General features: G+C 41.9%; 1 protein-coding gene across 1 annotated transcript in view; it reads right to left on the minus strand.

Annotated features, from left to right (window-relative positions):
- The window catches only part of LOC147017488 (receptor-type tyrosine-protein phosphatase mu-like), a 513,419-nt gene that overhangs the window by 324,661 nt on the left and 172,440 nt on the right, over positions 1–16,318 (minus strand). Inside the window, exons 6-7 of the mRNA XM_085847977.1 lie at positions 6,818–7,031; positions 660–953 (exon numbers count right to left, since the gene is read on the minus strand). Coding sequence (XP_085704103.1) covers positions 660–953; positions 6,818–7,031 — 508 coding nt within the window. The remainder of the gene's footprint in view (positions 1–659; positions 954–6,817; positions 7,032–16,318) is intronic.

A 16,318-nucleotide genomic window follows, 5' to 3' on the forward strand; every position in this document is an offset into this window, starting at 1 on the left:
AAGGTACAGAGAGATTAAAGTTGTTTGGATTGTAATAAGGATGGAGAAGAGAAGGTTTTAGAGTGAGGGAAGTGGGTATAGAGCATGGATATGGGGAGGGAGATGTGCAAGATAAAGCAGAAGCATGTGATTATACTGTGCAGGAATATCACATGTGATCGTCTGTCACAGCCAAATAGGTAGTACAAAGGCAGATATATACAGACAAATTGGTTTTACAGGTAAAGTTATAGACAGTAATACTCTCGCGGAGAATTGAGAGAAGTATAGCAGGGGAGAAGTGAGAGATTACCCATGATGGCATCATCTTTGGACCAATGGGATAGTCGTTTACATTTGAAGGAGGTCTCTCAAACACCCGCACAGTTTCTGACACAGATATCAAAATAAGGCCAGCTCCAACAATGAAGTATCAGAATACAAAACTTGACAAAGTGTCCCACGTCTCCTCACTCTCGCCGAAAACAGTTTAAAGAACAATATCAACAAGTGGACACTATTAATCAGATTGGCAGAATTTAGCTTTTGGAGCGATAAAATAAATGCTGTACACTTGTTTTAAACTCAAATCATTAACCAAGTAGTTATTAAACTTCAGAAGAGGTGTAAGCTTAATTTTAGCTGTTAGAGCTCGTGACAACAATAGAAAGTGAGAGTACCTGCACAACGAGTCCTTGTAAGTAGAGGGGGTCCGGGTGGTCCAGTACCACCCGACCCAGGCCGAGACAACAAAACTCGCATCTCATAGGCTGTATCGGGATCCAAGTGCCAAAGTTTGTATGTTGGGCCATCAACGCGCTCGACCTCAGTCCAAGTTCCTGTGGTTGCCTTCCACAACAGTTCACGCCGCATAACAGGACCCTCTCCACGGATGGAATTGGCATTAAGATCCAGCCATAGTGTTGTCGGTGCCACCCGTACCAGCAGTGGTGGAGCCACGGGGCTGGGTGGTTCTGGAAAATATCAGAGATAGTTAGAATATTAATGGTTTTGCAGATGCATTTGTGTGCATCAAAGGGCATATAAAACTGGAGAGTTCATAGAACATCTTACCCCGTGCAGTCTTGAGAAAGTAGGACATGGGCTAGGTCTGCAAGTGCTACATTTGGTTTGGTCGTGATGACGTAAAATACCCAAATATTTTGTCCAGGAACAACTAAACAGAAGGGCTTTGAAGTGCCAAAAGCCGATTTGTATTGTCGTGCTCAAATATGCAATTCAATGGAAATAAAATAAAGATTTTAAAGGTCATGTAAAAAATTAATTCTGGAAGTTTACCGCCATTGAAGAAACATCTTTTACACCAACCACCTTATTCAACACATCAAATCAGTTCTTTGTGCCTTTTGTTTGTGTCCTTTATGATGTCCCCAAAAACAGTAAGTTTCCTGTTTGGAATGATTTTCAATTTGTTTAACGACCAGACAGAGTAAAAAAAAAAAATGGTACCTATGTCCAAAGGAAGCAGTTCAGTTTGGCATATTTAATATGAAATTGGCAAAACCGAGAAGTGAATGAAACCCATTAGAATTACCCTTTATAATCCATTAAAATCACTTTAAAATTACCCTTGAGAACGCATTAGAATTACCTTTAGAGCCCTTCAGAATTACTCGTTAAAATTAGCCTTTAGAATTACTCTTTGGAACCCATGAGAACCCTCTAGAATTACCCTTTAGAGCCCTTCAGAATTACCCTTTAGAACCCCCAAGAAATGCCCTTTATAACGCATCAGAAATACCCTTTAGAACCCATTAGAACCCTCTAGAATTACCCTTCAGAACCCTCTAGAATTACCCTTTAGAGCCCTTCAGAACCTTTTAGAATTACCCTTTATAACCGCCAAGAAATGCCCTTTATAACCCATCAGAAATACCCTTTAGAACCCATTAGAACCCTCTAGAATTACCCTTTACAATTATCCTAAAGAATTACCCTTTATAACCCTCTCAAATTATACTTTAGAACCTTTTAGAATTAAACACTGTGGGTTAGAAACGTTCTTCTTCTTCTTTCTTTTTGACATATGAACGGACGGATGAAAGGAAGGACGTACCCAAATATTGAAGCGGCTTCACCACTTAAAAATTATCTCAATCCACTCTGCTCATGTGCAATCGCTACAAACTGCGAGCCAAAGTACTACTAAACTTCAGGTTTGTTTTCCGATTCGTGTTCAAAATAGAACATTCAAAGGAAATTAAGTTGTTCCTCGATCATAAACTGACGTTTGTACACAGACAGACAGACAGACAGACAGACAGACAGACAAAGTGAATCAATTGCTTAACCCCGCTTTTCGCTTCACATGCGCGAGGTAATAACTTGCTTGCTGAGAGGTTGAAATAGAATACATGTTAAAATCCAGATTAACATCTGTATTAAAGAGTTGGACTGGATAATTTTGGAAACCTCGCTCGTATCAGGAAAATTATGATGTCACGAATAAGGTTGTTCGTAAAAAAGAAAAGGAGAAGAAGCTCAGCTGGCTCAATCATGACTCTCAGGGAGGGGATAATCTGTATATTCTGCCTGCAGTGCACTATATTTGAGGCTCGTCTATGCTTCACGGTGGTGTCATGTCCACAGGGCACGTAAATGCTTCCAGCATTGGCAGGACCGCTTCCGTCACTCTAAATAAATAGTCTAGCCACATTTAAGAGCAAGGTGATGGATGTTATAAGTGTAACTTGTTGACACTGTGGTGGTGAAGAAACAGCCAGATACAAACAAGCAGGTGGCTGAATGAACAGGAATCGAAAAGAGGAGGGAGAGAATGATAGTGACATGCAGGTTGGAGGGGTAGTTGTGGGGAGGGTTCACAGGGAGGGGGTGGGGGAGGGAGGTGTGTTACTGTGAAGTGATATTTTATGTATGTACTTTGTTTAAGTGATATCAGTATTACTTCTGTTATGATTATTCCATTAGAAATGTAAATACAGTATTACATTATTGGACCATGCAGAGTAAATCTGAAATAACCAGCCAGTGGTATTCTATTTTATAAGTACAGTTCAGTACAGTATTTATTTAAAGTTTCCCCCCCCCCCCCCCCCGCAATCTGTGCTGAAAATTGGTCTGGTCGTGTTTTGGGACATTTGAACATGAATTTGCATGAAGCACCCTCTGCTTGGTTCGAACTGACCATTGCATATGCTGCACGACTAATGGGTAGGCAGGTTGGAACTGGCGGTACATCATGGGGAGAGGGAATTTAAGAAGATGCATCTGCAGGAGGAAGGGAATTGCAATGGGGAAAAGAAAGAAAGAGAGAGAGAGAGAGAGAGAGAGAGAGAGAGAGAGAGAGAGAGAGAGAGAGAGAGAGAGAGAGAGAGAGAGAGAGAGAGAGAGAGAGAGAGAGAGAGAGAGAGAGAGAGAGAGAGAGAGAGAGAGAGAGAGAGAGAGAGAGAGAGAGAGAGAGAGAGAGAGAGAGAGAGAGAGAGAGAGAGAGAGAGAGAGAGAGAGAGAGAGAGAGAGAGAGAGAGAGAGAGAGAGAGAGAAAAAAAAAAAAAAAAAAAAAAAAAAAAAAAAAACGGTGAGCAATGGAACTATAGATTATGTAAACAACAACAACAAAAAATTTATTCCATTTTTGCTGTTTCCCCAATTTTGCCTTCCACTTCTGGGATTGAGAGCTTGCAGCTGTCTCCAGCTTGTTCACTCCCTGTGTCCTCCCCTTGCATTCATCACCATGTCCTTTATTCCTCCAAGTCTCCCTGGATTTTGTTTCTCCACCCTGCTGTCCATGTATCCCCACCCCCCTCTTTCTACTGTTCTTTACCTCCACCGCTGAAGGTAAAGCAGGTTATGTTTTCACACCTCTCTGTCTGTTTGTTTGTGTGCAGGATATCTCAAAAAGTTGTCGACGGGTCCAGATGAAATTTTGTGGACAGGTTCGGTGTGTGACACGGAAGAATTGATTCAATTTTGGTGAAGATCTGAATTTGGATCCAGATCTGATAATTTTTTAAAAGTGATTCTTCAACATCGAGAGATCAGGCCAAAAACGATATAAAACATGATATTTCAAATATGTATTGGGTCCGATATGTTCTCATGGATCAAGCAGTACGTGGCAGAGGTATGCGCTCAACAGTGCCCTTCTAGTTTTGTTGTTATGTCTTGGTCCATTCTGTATTCTCGCTCCTCCATGAACCTCGAGTCTGCATAAAAAATAAAAATAGTTGATGAATTACATTACCTGCTGTGGGACAGGAGGTGTGGATGACATTTCAAGTATTAACCTTCCATCAGAGCAACAGCACTAACACTAAACAAATCGGCTGCACTCATTTCCCTCAGCAGTTCATCAATTCATTTGAGTTTTAACAGAGGATTTGAGGACAGCCTAGAACTATATGCACCACCCTTTTAATGGTATAGCCGGGATTTAAATTTTGACTCAGCTATAAACTGTCATCCTGGTGTTTCACATCCAGAGCGATGCATCAATATGTGCCGTCCCTCATCCCTCGGAAGAGCAATAACCTAGTCGTCTTGTTTACCAGCTTACTTGGTGGACATTAAAGATCCAACGGTGTCCTTGATGAAAAGTAGGTGAGCTTTCACCGGCACCCTGAACAAATAAATTCCTGCTCCAACATACTTCGTCGAACATTATGCCAGGCCAGCTGGTTTGTGAATGACTTTGACCAAATACTTTCCTTGGCCAACTGCATGAGGTGGGAATATGGCCATTAAAGACAGACAGATAGATAGACAGTGTATTTCGTCAAGACAGGGCGAGTCATCGCTGACACCCGAGCCAAATTCCCAACTCCTGCTCTCACATACAAGAAGGGACTGCATCAGTAGCCCAGCTGCCCTGCCAGAGATTTTGCAAACCAGCAACCACATTCTGCACAGAAACGGATTTCTTCCGTAGCACGATCTTCATGATGAACAAACAATTTCAAAGTGCTCCACAAGGAAAGAAAGCATAAGAAAAAGTAACTGTGAAAAGATGAGATTTTTAATAAGTACAAGTTGTAATTTTTTTTTTGTTGTTCACATAGTCGAGGCTCGTGGAAGAGCTAGTACACTGAATGGATCAGGACGTAGCAGACAAAAACAGGATGCAAACCATGCATGCATGGAGAAGGAAGCTCCAAGGAGGAAAAACTGGAAAATGGAAGGAGGGATTTGGGCAGGGTTAACGAGGACAGAAAAGATCATGATTTTGGATTGGGGATGATCTGAGATGGCGGTGAACAGCAGTCTGAAAGACATTGAGGGCCTCCATCCATAGTTGGGTGAGTAGAAGCAGCATGTCCATGGTGGAGTGACCTGGTCTGAAACCAAATTAGTAATCTGAGGTGAGGCTGTTGGAGAAAAAGAAGGATTTCATATCAAATGCAATGATGGATTGCTTGACCTTGCTGATGATGGAAGGATGCTGATAGGGATGTTGTTGAGGGGATCAGATTTTGCAACTTTTTATGCCTCTGCTGACAAAGTCACTGGTGGCATGATGTTTCCGAGTAGTCAGTCCATCTGTACGTCCGTATGTCCGTTCATGGTAATTTTCTCTGTAATTGATGATATTGTTCGAGTATATTATAAAAAAACTGAGCATTCCATCATTGAACAGAATGTCTGAAAAATGCTCGATCACCAAAAGTCTTCATCCTAACATGAGGAACTAATGGGAGATTATTTGTTGGACCATAGCATTCTTGCAGGGGTGTAGGGTGTGACGAAGTCTGAAATATAGGAGTGAGTAGATTTAATTTCAGTCGCCTTCTGAGTTCAGCATGAGTGGATTTGCATAATATTGTGCAGGTAGAAGAAAATGTATTCATAGATTGTAGAAGTTGCACATTATATAGGAAAATGTTCAGTCCATATAGTGAGTGACAACTAGATTTGAAACTGTGGAAACGAGAGGTTGTGATCAGTGGCAGAGGCAGAGGCGGTGACGTCGAAGTATAACGTTCTGGAGTTAGGTCCTTTTAAGAACAGGTGGAAAGTCATGGATCAGCAAGTCAGTGTTAGCAGCATTGAGTTTGAGAAAGATCATGGACATGGTGGAAAGATCATTGAATTGAATTGGAATGGTTTATTGAAATAATGCACTGTACTCATCGCAGCCAGAGGCTGAATTGTGAATAACTTACAATGTTACACATAAGAGGAAGTCAAAACACAATTAAAATTGAACATATGGGACTGATAATAATATCTAACACAAAGAATTTACTTTCTATGAAACAAAAGACAATATTGGCCAAGGTTTGAAAAACTATGAAGAAGAATTGTCATAAAAATTGCAATCATAATAAATAACTGAAATTGTATAATAATAATAATAATAATAACTATAAGATAAAATAAAAAAAAACCATATAAAGTAAATTAAAATTGAATGACACCATGAATCGATATTTACCCTCATCCATAATTCAATTCAGTGACACTTAGTCCGAGAGTTTCAACAAAACCGCAAACAATCCTTCAAGTAATAGTGCCTATTATGAGGTATTAGAAATGTCATGATTCAGCAATCAGGTAAGATGGGGTTGGGGCTGCTCCAGTGTGTTTCGGTGCAACACCGAATGTTTACAAACCTACGAGCGCTTTGTGTGCAATACGCATGGGATCGGGTGGATGGTAACAGACGATGCAGCTTTGAAGGTGGCTCTAATCGGGGTTCTTGCCAAGGAGAGACACAGATGTTCGCATCTGCTACTAAGAGTATTAACGCACAGCTGTTGAATGGTGTCAGTATATCGAATGAGGTCTCTTTGCCTCGGATTATTTGGCATGTGCGTTTCAGTGCACGCTTGATAGATATGCGCTTGTTGGTTTGTGATCCCACCTGACCACACAGGTTCAACGTATTCGAGCACAAGCCAAACCAAGTTCAAGTACGAGTAGATGTTCAGTAGATTGCATGGAGGTAAGCAATCGTGCTTCGACATATGGAGGATGTCGAGAAGGCTGTTCCCACGGCTCCACATGCTGCTTACATTGGCATCCCACTTCAGATTGGACTTAAGAAAAATGCCAAGGAACTTGATGATGCTAAATCGCTGAAGGAGTTGATTAAAAAGTGTGACGATGATAGGTGATGCTTGAATTTGAGAGAAGCAAACATCCATTGACAAGCATTTCTTGGGATTCAGACGCATATTATTACTCTCAGACCATTTGTAAGCCTGGTGTTGGCTTTGTGGTGGTGGTGGTAAGGGTGGCGGCTTGGGATCCTAGGGTACCGAGTTCAAGCACCATTGGCCACTGAATTAATATACACCAGGAGGTTGACTCAGCCTGTCATCCTTCTGAGGTCGGCAAAATGAGTACCAGTGTACTGGTAAGGGGGACACTGCATCAGCGGCATTGCCGCGTCCCAACCAATGATGCAACCAACAGCCACAGGGAGAGAGAGAGAGAGAGAGAGAGAGAGAGAGAGAGAGAGAGAGAGAGAGAGAGAGAGAGAGAGAGAGAGAGAGAGAGAGAGAGAGAGAGAGAGAGAGAGAGAGAGAGAGAGAGAGAGAGAGAGAGAGAGAGAGAGAGAGAGAGAGAGAGAGAGAGAGAGAGAGAGAGAGAGAGAGAGAGAGAGAGAGAGAGAGAGAGAGAGAGAGAGAGAGAGAGAGAGAGAGAGAGAGAGAGAGAGAGAGAGAGAGAGAGAGAGAGAGAGAGAGAGAGAGAGAGAGAGAGACCATTCATGTAATCAAATAGAAGACCAAATACTGTATTGGAGTCATCAGAAGGAACCCCAAGAAGTAAAGAGCAAACATAGCATCATCAGGAGGAACCAGGATAGGATTCGGGTTTCAGCCGCTACTCCTCTACCCTCAAACCCATCCAGGTGCATCCCAGTGAGCCTTAGAGAAAACTTTCTGCAAGAATTCACTTCTTCTTAGACAGATAGATAAAGAAAGAGAAATATAGACTAAAAGAGAATAAAGAAAAGAAAAAAAAGCAAGAAATAGAACGAATAAAGAGAATTGTGAAAAAAAATTGAAAGAAGTGTGAAAGGAACAAAGAACAAAGATATCGGGAAGGACCCAGATAGATAAATTTGAGCAGCAACAGGTGCAAGCTACCAGAGGTCCGTCAGCAGGGATGCACAGTCCACACAGCATCAGGATATGGTGCAAACAATAATGAAATTGAAGACCAAATACTGCATTGGAGCCATCAGAAGGAACTCTAGAAGGAAAAAGCAAATATGGAGTCATCAGATGGAACCTGGATAGGATTCGAGTTTCAGCCACGACTCCACTACCATCAAACCCATCCAGGCACAGTTGAGTGAGCCTTACAGAAAACATTCTGCAAGAATTCATTGATTACAGGAAGCTGTGAACTAGAATTAACTTTGTGGGTCTCAATCAGAGTAAGATCATCGACGTATTCTTAATGGTGTACCACAATATTTGCTTCACTTCTGGTGTTGTCACAACTGGCTACGTTGTTAATCACTGACAGAAAAAACAACAGGTCCTAGCTTAGTTCCCTGGGGGCACACCTGAGTTAACTACACATGGTTCAGACATTATCCCTTTGTACATCTCACTCTGATGATGACTGCGAAGGAAATCTGTGGTCTAAGCCACATGGGAAGAAACAAAACCCATATTCATGAGTTTGCTGATTGCAATAGATTGATCAACACAATCAAAAGCTTTTGAGAAGCCAGTGAGAAGCATAGTTGATATTGATCCTGCTCCGTCTGCTTGTTTATGAAGTGTATTCATCACTTACACCAGGTAGTACACGGTGGAAACCTTCTGAAGATTTTGAAACTGCACTTGATGAAGTCGACTCGTCATCATGTTGAGGGTGTTGCGAGCTATGAAGTGTTTAACTTTCTTCGCAAAGTGGTCTGTTCATGTGATGGGATGGATATTAGCTGGTATTGGTGGTGAAGAGTAAGAAAGTGGGCCCACGTGAGCATATTTCCACTGAGAGGGTACTTTCTGCTCACGGTATGGGATGGTGATAACGCGAGTCAGTGGACTGGAAATTTAATGAACAAAAAAGTTGTATACATCTAATGGAGATTCCACCAGGTTTACGAGATCTCCATGATTTGAGTTTTTGGACTTCAAAGAAGATCTCACATGGCTCAACATGATGCGCTAACTGAGAGAGAAGGTATGTGGGTAATGATGATCTGTTGAGAGGTTGCAGATCATGACAAATCAATGCAAAGCAACCACACAACATCCCCACAATGGCGATGTGGTCATTTGGGTCAATATCAGGAAAAACTAGAGTTCAGTGAATACATTACCACATGCTGGCTTGAGAAACAAGGACATGGGCTGGGTCAACGAGCAGCAAATTTGATTGGTCGAGATGACTTTCAATACAGTAATATTTTGTCCAAGTACTGCAAAATGGAAGGGTTTTGAAAGAGCTAAAAAGGTGAGTGATTTGTCTTCGACAGTGTTCACGTGCGTAATTGAATTGAAATAAAATAAAGATTTTAAAGGTTGCAGAAAAAAACAATTCCAGAAGTTTACCGCTATTGACGCAGCGTCTTATACACCTACTTGTTTAACATGTTACATTAGTTATTCGTATTTGTTTCCTTTATGACGTCCTTAAAAACAGCAAGTTTCCTGTTAGGAATGATTTTTCGATTCTGTTTGACCACCAGACAGGCTGAAAAAATTATCTTGCTCCTCTGCACATGCGTGATCGGGCAAATTCGGGTCCAAGGTACTGCTACATTATCGGTTCATTTTATGATTCGTGTTAAAAAAAATATAGCATTCAATTTAAATTAAGTTCTTCCTCGATCATAAGCTGATTTTTGTGGACAGAAGGACAGAAAGAAGTGAACCAATTGCTTAACCCTGCTCTTCACTACGCATTCACATGGTGATAATATTCTGATGAGAGTGGCAAGTGATCATCCAGATTTGTTTGAACCATTCTTCTGGGGACAACTTCTTCAAATTCTGAACACGAGTAGCATATTGGGGGTTTTTATTTTTCTTGGATCTGTTGATTAACTTTGTTCTTCAAATGTTTCTAGAAACATTCTTTCTTTTTGATTAATGCTTTTTGCCTTATTGCTACGAGCGATTTGATTTGCAGACCCATCCACGCTTTGTCTCGAGAATGTGACTTGACAGATTACTTTGGAAAGTACACTTAAATCGACTGTTGCGGTGTCTGGTAAAATGCTGTGCATTTCTCTTGTGTTCTTTCAAAGTCATACACCTCCGACCATTCGTGCTCCGTCCGATATCACTGAACAACAAATTTCAAAATTTTTTTTTTACTGGAGATGTGTAAAGTGATTAAGACTAATTTGGGTACGCTGATTTCAAAAATCATAACCGTTTTGCTGTATCACGTCAGGATTTTCAGGAACAGAAATATTCCCATTGCCTAGAAGTCAGGATTTCAATGAAATTTACATATGTCTTTAACATGTCTATTTCGTACAATTGTTGTTAACTTGTGTTATATTTCTTTCTTTCAGATAAAGATGAGTAGGCGTTCCTGTACCAATCATCCTGACAACTTCTGTTATGTCTGTGGTCGGTATACCAAAAAAGATCAACAGCGAAGTATATCTACAGCAGTGAAAATGAAGGCCGCCTACTTTCACTACTTCGGGTGTAAGGTGGGGGACCAAGAACAGAGCTGGGCACCACACATCTGCTGCACAAGCTGTCACACAACCTTGACTCAGTGGTTGGTGGGCAAGCGCGCGAGCATGCCATTTGCGGTGCCCATGATATGGCATGAGCCGCAGAATCATCATGATGATTGTTATTTCTGCTGCACAAGCATCGCCGGCTTCAACAAGAAGAATAAAGGTCACATCAAGTACGCTGACTGCGTCTCTGCTCGTAAACCTGTGCCTCATGATGACGAGAACCCCGTTCCAACACCTCCAGCTGATCAGAACATAGCTGTAAGCAGTGGTGAAGAGGATGGTGATGATGAACCTTTTGAACCCGACACTTAAGAATCACACCTTCTGAACCAGGGAGACTTAAATGATCTTGTAAGAGATCTCTCGCTGTCAAAGGCGAAGGCAGAGCTGCTTGGATCAAGGCTGCAGCAGTGGAATCTACTTGAACCTAACACCAAGATATCCTTGTTCAGAGCACGTCACAGAGACATGGCTGAGTTCTTTGAGATGGAAGACACGATGACATTCTGCAGTGACATCAACGGTCTGTTGAAAGAACTTGGGTGTGATCACGATCCTGCAGACTGGCGCCTCTTCATCGACTCGGGGAAGAACAGCTTGAAGGCTGTTTTGCTCCACAATGGCAACGAGAAACCATCAGTCCCACTGGCTCACGCGTTCGGCATGACAGAGACCTATGAGACTATGCGGCAGCTGCTTGATTCCATCAAGTACAATGACTTCAACTGGCACATCTGCGGAGACTTGAAAGTGGTGGCGCTGTTGTTAGGGCTGCAGTCAGGCTACACGAAATACATGTGCTTCCTTTGTCTCTGGGATAGCAGAGACGACAAGAATCACTGGACGAAGAAAGATTGGGAAGAGCGAAAAGAGCATGTACCTCGTCGACACAACGTGAAGCATGTCGCCCTTGTCGACCCAGCCAAGGTTTTCCTTCCACCACTCCACATAAAGCTCGGCTTGATGAAAAGTTTTGTACGGGCAATGGATCTGAATGGGCGTGGGTTTTTATACCTCAAGGAAAAGTTTGGCAACACCTTGTCGGAGGCCAAGATCAAGGCTGGTGTCTTTGTTGGACCGCAAATCCGACAGATTATGAAGGACGAAACTTTTCCGACAACTCTAAACCCCAAAGAGCTGGCAGCGTGGAGGAGCTTCAAAGCTGTGACGGACAACTTCTTGGGGAACGAGCGCGCGGACAACTATGAAGAAATAGTGCAGCAGCTGCTGGAGTCCTTCAGGAAACTTGGCTCCAGGATGTCCCTGAAAATCCATTTCCTACACCAGCACCTGAACTTCTTCCCTGACAACTTGGGAGCAGTCTCGGACGAGCACGGCGAGCGATTCCACCAAGAGATTTCACTCATGGAGGCGCGTTACCAAGGGCGGCACAACCCGAACATGATGGGCGATTTCTGCTGGTTCCTGCATCGTGAAACTGACACAGAGCAGCACAAACGCAAAGCCAAATGCCTAAAGCATTTTTAATTACATTCTAGTGGAGTTTTTCTGTAATTTCTATAATTTTGAAGCATTCATGATGAAATAAATGAATAAATGAATTTTTGTAAATTTCATTGAAATCCTGACTTCTAGGCAATGGGAATATTTCTGTTACTGAAAATCCTGACGTGATACAGCAAAAGGGTTATGATTTTTGAAATCAGCGTACCCAAATTAGTCTAAATCACTTTACACATCTCCAGTAAAAATTTTTTGTTGTTCAGTGTATTCACCGTCCCTACTCACGAACTTGATCATGGTGTTTGACTTTTGGTGACACATGAATTCAAAGTTGTGAAGGAAAGCACATCATCGAGTTGAATTGACAAGTACATCTGGGTATTACCAGCGCAGCAATGAATGCTGAAGTAATGTCAGTCATGACATTTGTCAGTTAGTAAAGATTTACATTACCATTAATGTTCTATGCCTGGTGTTGGCTTAATGGTTAGGGTGGTGGGCTTGGGATCCGAGGGTCCTGAGTTCAAATCCCGCTCAGCTGTTGAATTAATACCAGGTCGGGTTAACTCGACCTGTCATCCTTCCGAGGATGAAGAGGTAATCAATGTTTATAGTTGGTGTATGTGTCATGTAAGATAAGGTTTAAATAGTTGGAGAGTAGATACAGAGATAAACTCGAAGGACACTCGGTAGAGCACATACCTCTGCCTCGCAAAGCCCGATCCACGAGAACATATCGGGCCCAATACATGTTTGAATCATCATTCTCTATATTGTTTTTGGTCCGATCTCTCAATGGTGAAGAATCACTTAAAAAATTATCAGATCCGGATTCGGATTCGGATCTTCACCAAATTGAATCAATTCATCCTTGTCACACACACCCACCTGTTCACCGAGTTTTGTCCGAATCCATCCAAAACTTTTTGAGATATCGTGATGTACCGATATATCATTTTTGGCCGTCTCCCAATGGTGAAGAGTCATTTACAAAATTCTCCAAGCCGGATCCGGATCTGGATCTTCACCAAAATCGAATCAGTTTATCCTTGTCACACACTGAACCTGTCCACGAAATTAAATGTGATTCCGTCCTCAACTTTTTGAGATATGCACACAGACAGACAAACAGACACACAGGAAAGGGTGAAAACATAACCTCCTTCACCTTCGGTGGCGGAGATAACAATACCCATGGGCGCTCACCTGGAAGCGGCTGGATAAGAAAACCAGGGAAGCACTTGTGGGTGTGGCTAACCCACAAAAGATTTCACGGAGAAGAAAGCAAATACCAATGGATTATATTTAATACAGTGAACAAACCTTGGTACATCACAGGAAATTAAGGTTGTGGTGTAGTTTCATCGGAATTGTATGTGTATTTTCTGAGAAGAAAGCAAATACTTATTTTGGGGGGCAACCCCCCTAGAGTTCTAGGAAGCAGTGTCTGATTGGGTAGATGAGGGAAAGGCAGTGGACGTAGTATATGGAGACTTGAAGAAGGCATTTGAAAAGGTTGTTAAAGGTTGGAAATCGAAATGAAACCACATGAGTGCTTGTGAGTCAAAGTGAGGGCTTGTGGAGTGGTTGGTCAGGTAGCTAATTGGATTGCTAACCGGCTTAGTGATAGGAAGCAAAGAGTGGCTGTGAGTGGGAGGATGTTTTGCTGGGAGGATGCAAGTAGCGGGGTACCTCAGGGATCAGTACTCGGATCATGACTATTCATTTATTTACATCAACGATTTGGATAATGGGGTAAAGAGTAATCTTTCCAAATTTGCAGATGACACAAAGCTTGGAGGTAAGGTGGATAGCGAGGGGGTGGTGATCAGATTCAGGGAAGTGTTGATACTTGCATAGATTGGGCAAAATATTGGCAGATGGAATTTAACCTGAGCAAGTGCCACGTGTTGGGGGTGGGGAAAGAACAATGAAAATAGAGATTACAGGATGCAACGGGTAATTTTGGAGTGTGTTACACAGGAGAAGGATCTGGGGGTGGTTATATACACGGTAGGAAAGCAGGCAGCACAGCGCCAATCAGCTCTGGGTAAAGAAAATAGGGTTTTAGGTTGTATTCAGAGGGGGATCATTTATAAATCAAAAGAGGTGGTATTAACATTGTACAGGGATTTAGTGAGGGCCACATCTACAATATTGTGTACAGTTTTGGTCACCACCATTCCAGTCAGACATAGATGCCACAGAGAGGATTCAGTGCAGGGTTGCTGGATTGATTCCGGGCCTAGCTAGACTCAGCTATGCGTAGCGGCTAAAGGAGACAGGGCTTTATTCACTAACAAGGAGGTGGTTATGAGGAGATATGCTAGAGATGTTTAAGGTAATGAAAGGTATAGATAAAACAAGTGCAGATGACTTATTCAACAAAGACAACAGTGATAGGATCAGGGGCCATAGCCTGAGAGTAAAGAAGAGAAGAATTAAGATGGTAGCAAGGCAGGGGCCTTTTACTCAGAGAGTAGTTAATGCATGGAATGGCCTTCCTGGAAAGGTAGTGGCAGCAGAAAAAGTGGATAAGTTTCAATTAGAATTAGATAGGTACCTGGAAGTTATGGAGATAGAGGGGTATGGGGATGTTGATCGGACTTTTCGGTAGTTTGAGCATTGATGGGTGATTGTGTGCATGTGTACGGAGTGCTGTTGGTGGAGGTCTTGTCAATGGTTGTTGTGTGGTTGATGTGTGTTTTTAACCAAGTCCATTCCCCCATCACTGAGGGGAAGTAGAAGAAAAACAAAAACACGAAAACTCCACCCCCCCCAAATAAAAGAGAGCCAATTAATTAAAACTTTTTTTTTTACATTTTCTTCCTTGGACCTTGTGTAGATAAATTAGTATGGTGTTCACGCAGGCATGACGGGTTCAATGGCCTCCACCTGTGTTCGATTTCCTTGTTTCCTTGTAGACACCCTTAGGGCCTGATCTTTTTCATGACATGAACAAACTTTGGTACATACCAGGCGATGAAGGTTGTGGTCAAATTTCATCGATATCGTATGTGTAATTTTCGAAAAAAAAAAGTTGCAAATGTTGGTGTACGGACGGATGAATGGACTGAAGGACGGACGACGCACCATCCCATAAGCTCCCCGGAACTATGTTCCAAGTGAGCTAAAAAAAAAAAAATAAAAAAAAAAATGGAAGAACGTGAGGTTGCATATTATGATCAACTATGTCAAAAGTAGCACATCAGTCCAAAAGTAGTGAGATTGGGTAGTTTATTCTTGGTCTGCATTGTACAATGTCTGTTGTGACCTTCAGAAGAGCAGTCTCAGAAGTATGTAACCGTTTGAAACCAGACTGGAAGTGTCGTAGAAGAGAAGGTTAACGCAAGAATGCCAGAATCTGGTTGGCCATAGCACTTGTTCTTCTTCTTCACAGGAGCCAAACTTATGGAAAAGCAAGGTAGAACTGACAGTGGGACAAACAGCAAGGTAATGAACAAACAGGAAAGGAGAAGGAGGAGGAGAGGAAATACTGAAACAAGCAATAACATCATAGTTGGATTAGGCAAGGTTAACAGGGGTAATTAAGATTATGAGTCGGAATTGGGGATGACAAGAGATGGAGATGCACTGCTTGCTTGAAGCCTTGGAGAGAAGAGCGAGGCAGAACAGCCTCTGGAAGATGGTTCTATAGACAGGAGAAGTGAGGAATAAAAGAGTAGAAGTTTAGAAATGAAAGGTAAATAGAAATAGATCTGTAAAGCTGAAGATTGTTTGTAAGTAGTGAGGGTTTCTTCCAATATTGGAATAGTTGTAGGGCTTGTTTAAAAGAGAATGGAGTTGCAGAGGATGTAATGGAGGAATTGATTACACTGAACAACAAATTTCAAAAAATTTTTTTTACTGGAGATGTGTAAAGTGATTAAGACTAATTTGGGTACGCTGATTTCAAAAATCATAACGGTTTTGCTGTATCACGTCAGGATTTTCAGGAACAGAAATATTCCCATTGCCTAGAAGTCAGGATATCAATGAAATTTACATATGTCTTTAACATGTCTATTTCGTACAATTGTTGTTAACTTGTGTTATATTTCTTTCTTTCAGATAAAGATGAGTAGGCGTTCCTGTACCAATCATCCTGACAACTTCTGTTATGTCTGTGGTCGGTATACCAAAAAAGATCAACAGCGAAATATATCTACAGCAGTGAAAATGAAGGCCGCCTACTTTCACTACTTCGGGTGTAAGGTGGGGGACCAAGAA

Source organism: Eptatretus burgeri, chromosome 11 (genome assembly GCF_056783735.1).
Source record: "Eptatretus burgeri isolate ZD-2024b chromosome 11, Ebu_testis_v1, whole genome shotgun sequence".
NCBI classification, from domain to species: Eukaryota; Metazoa; Chordata; class Myxini; order Myxiniformes; family Myxinidae; genus Eptatretus; species Eptatretus burgeri.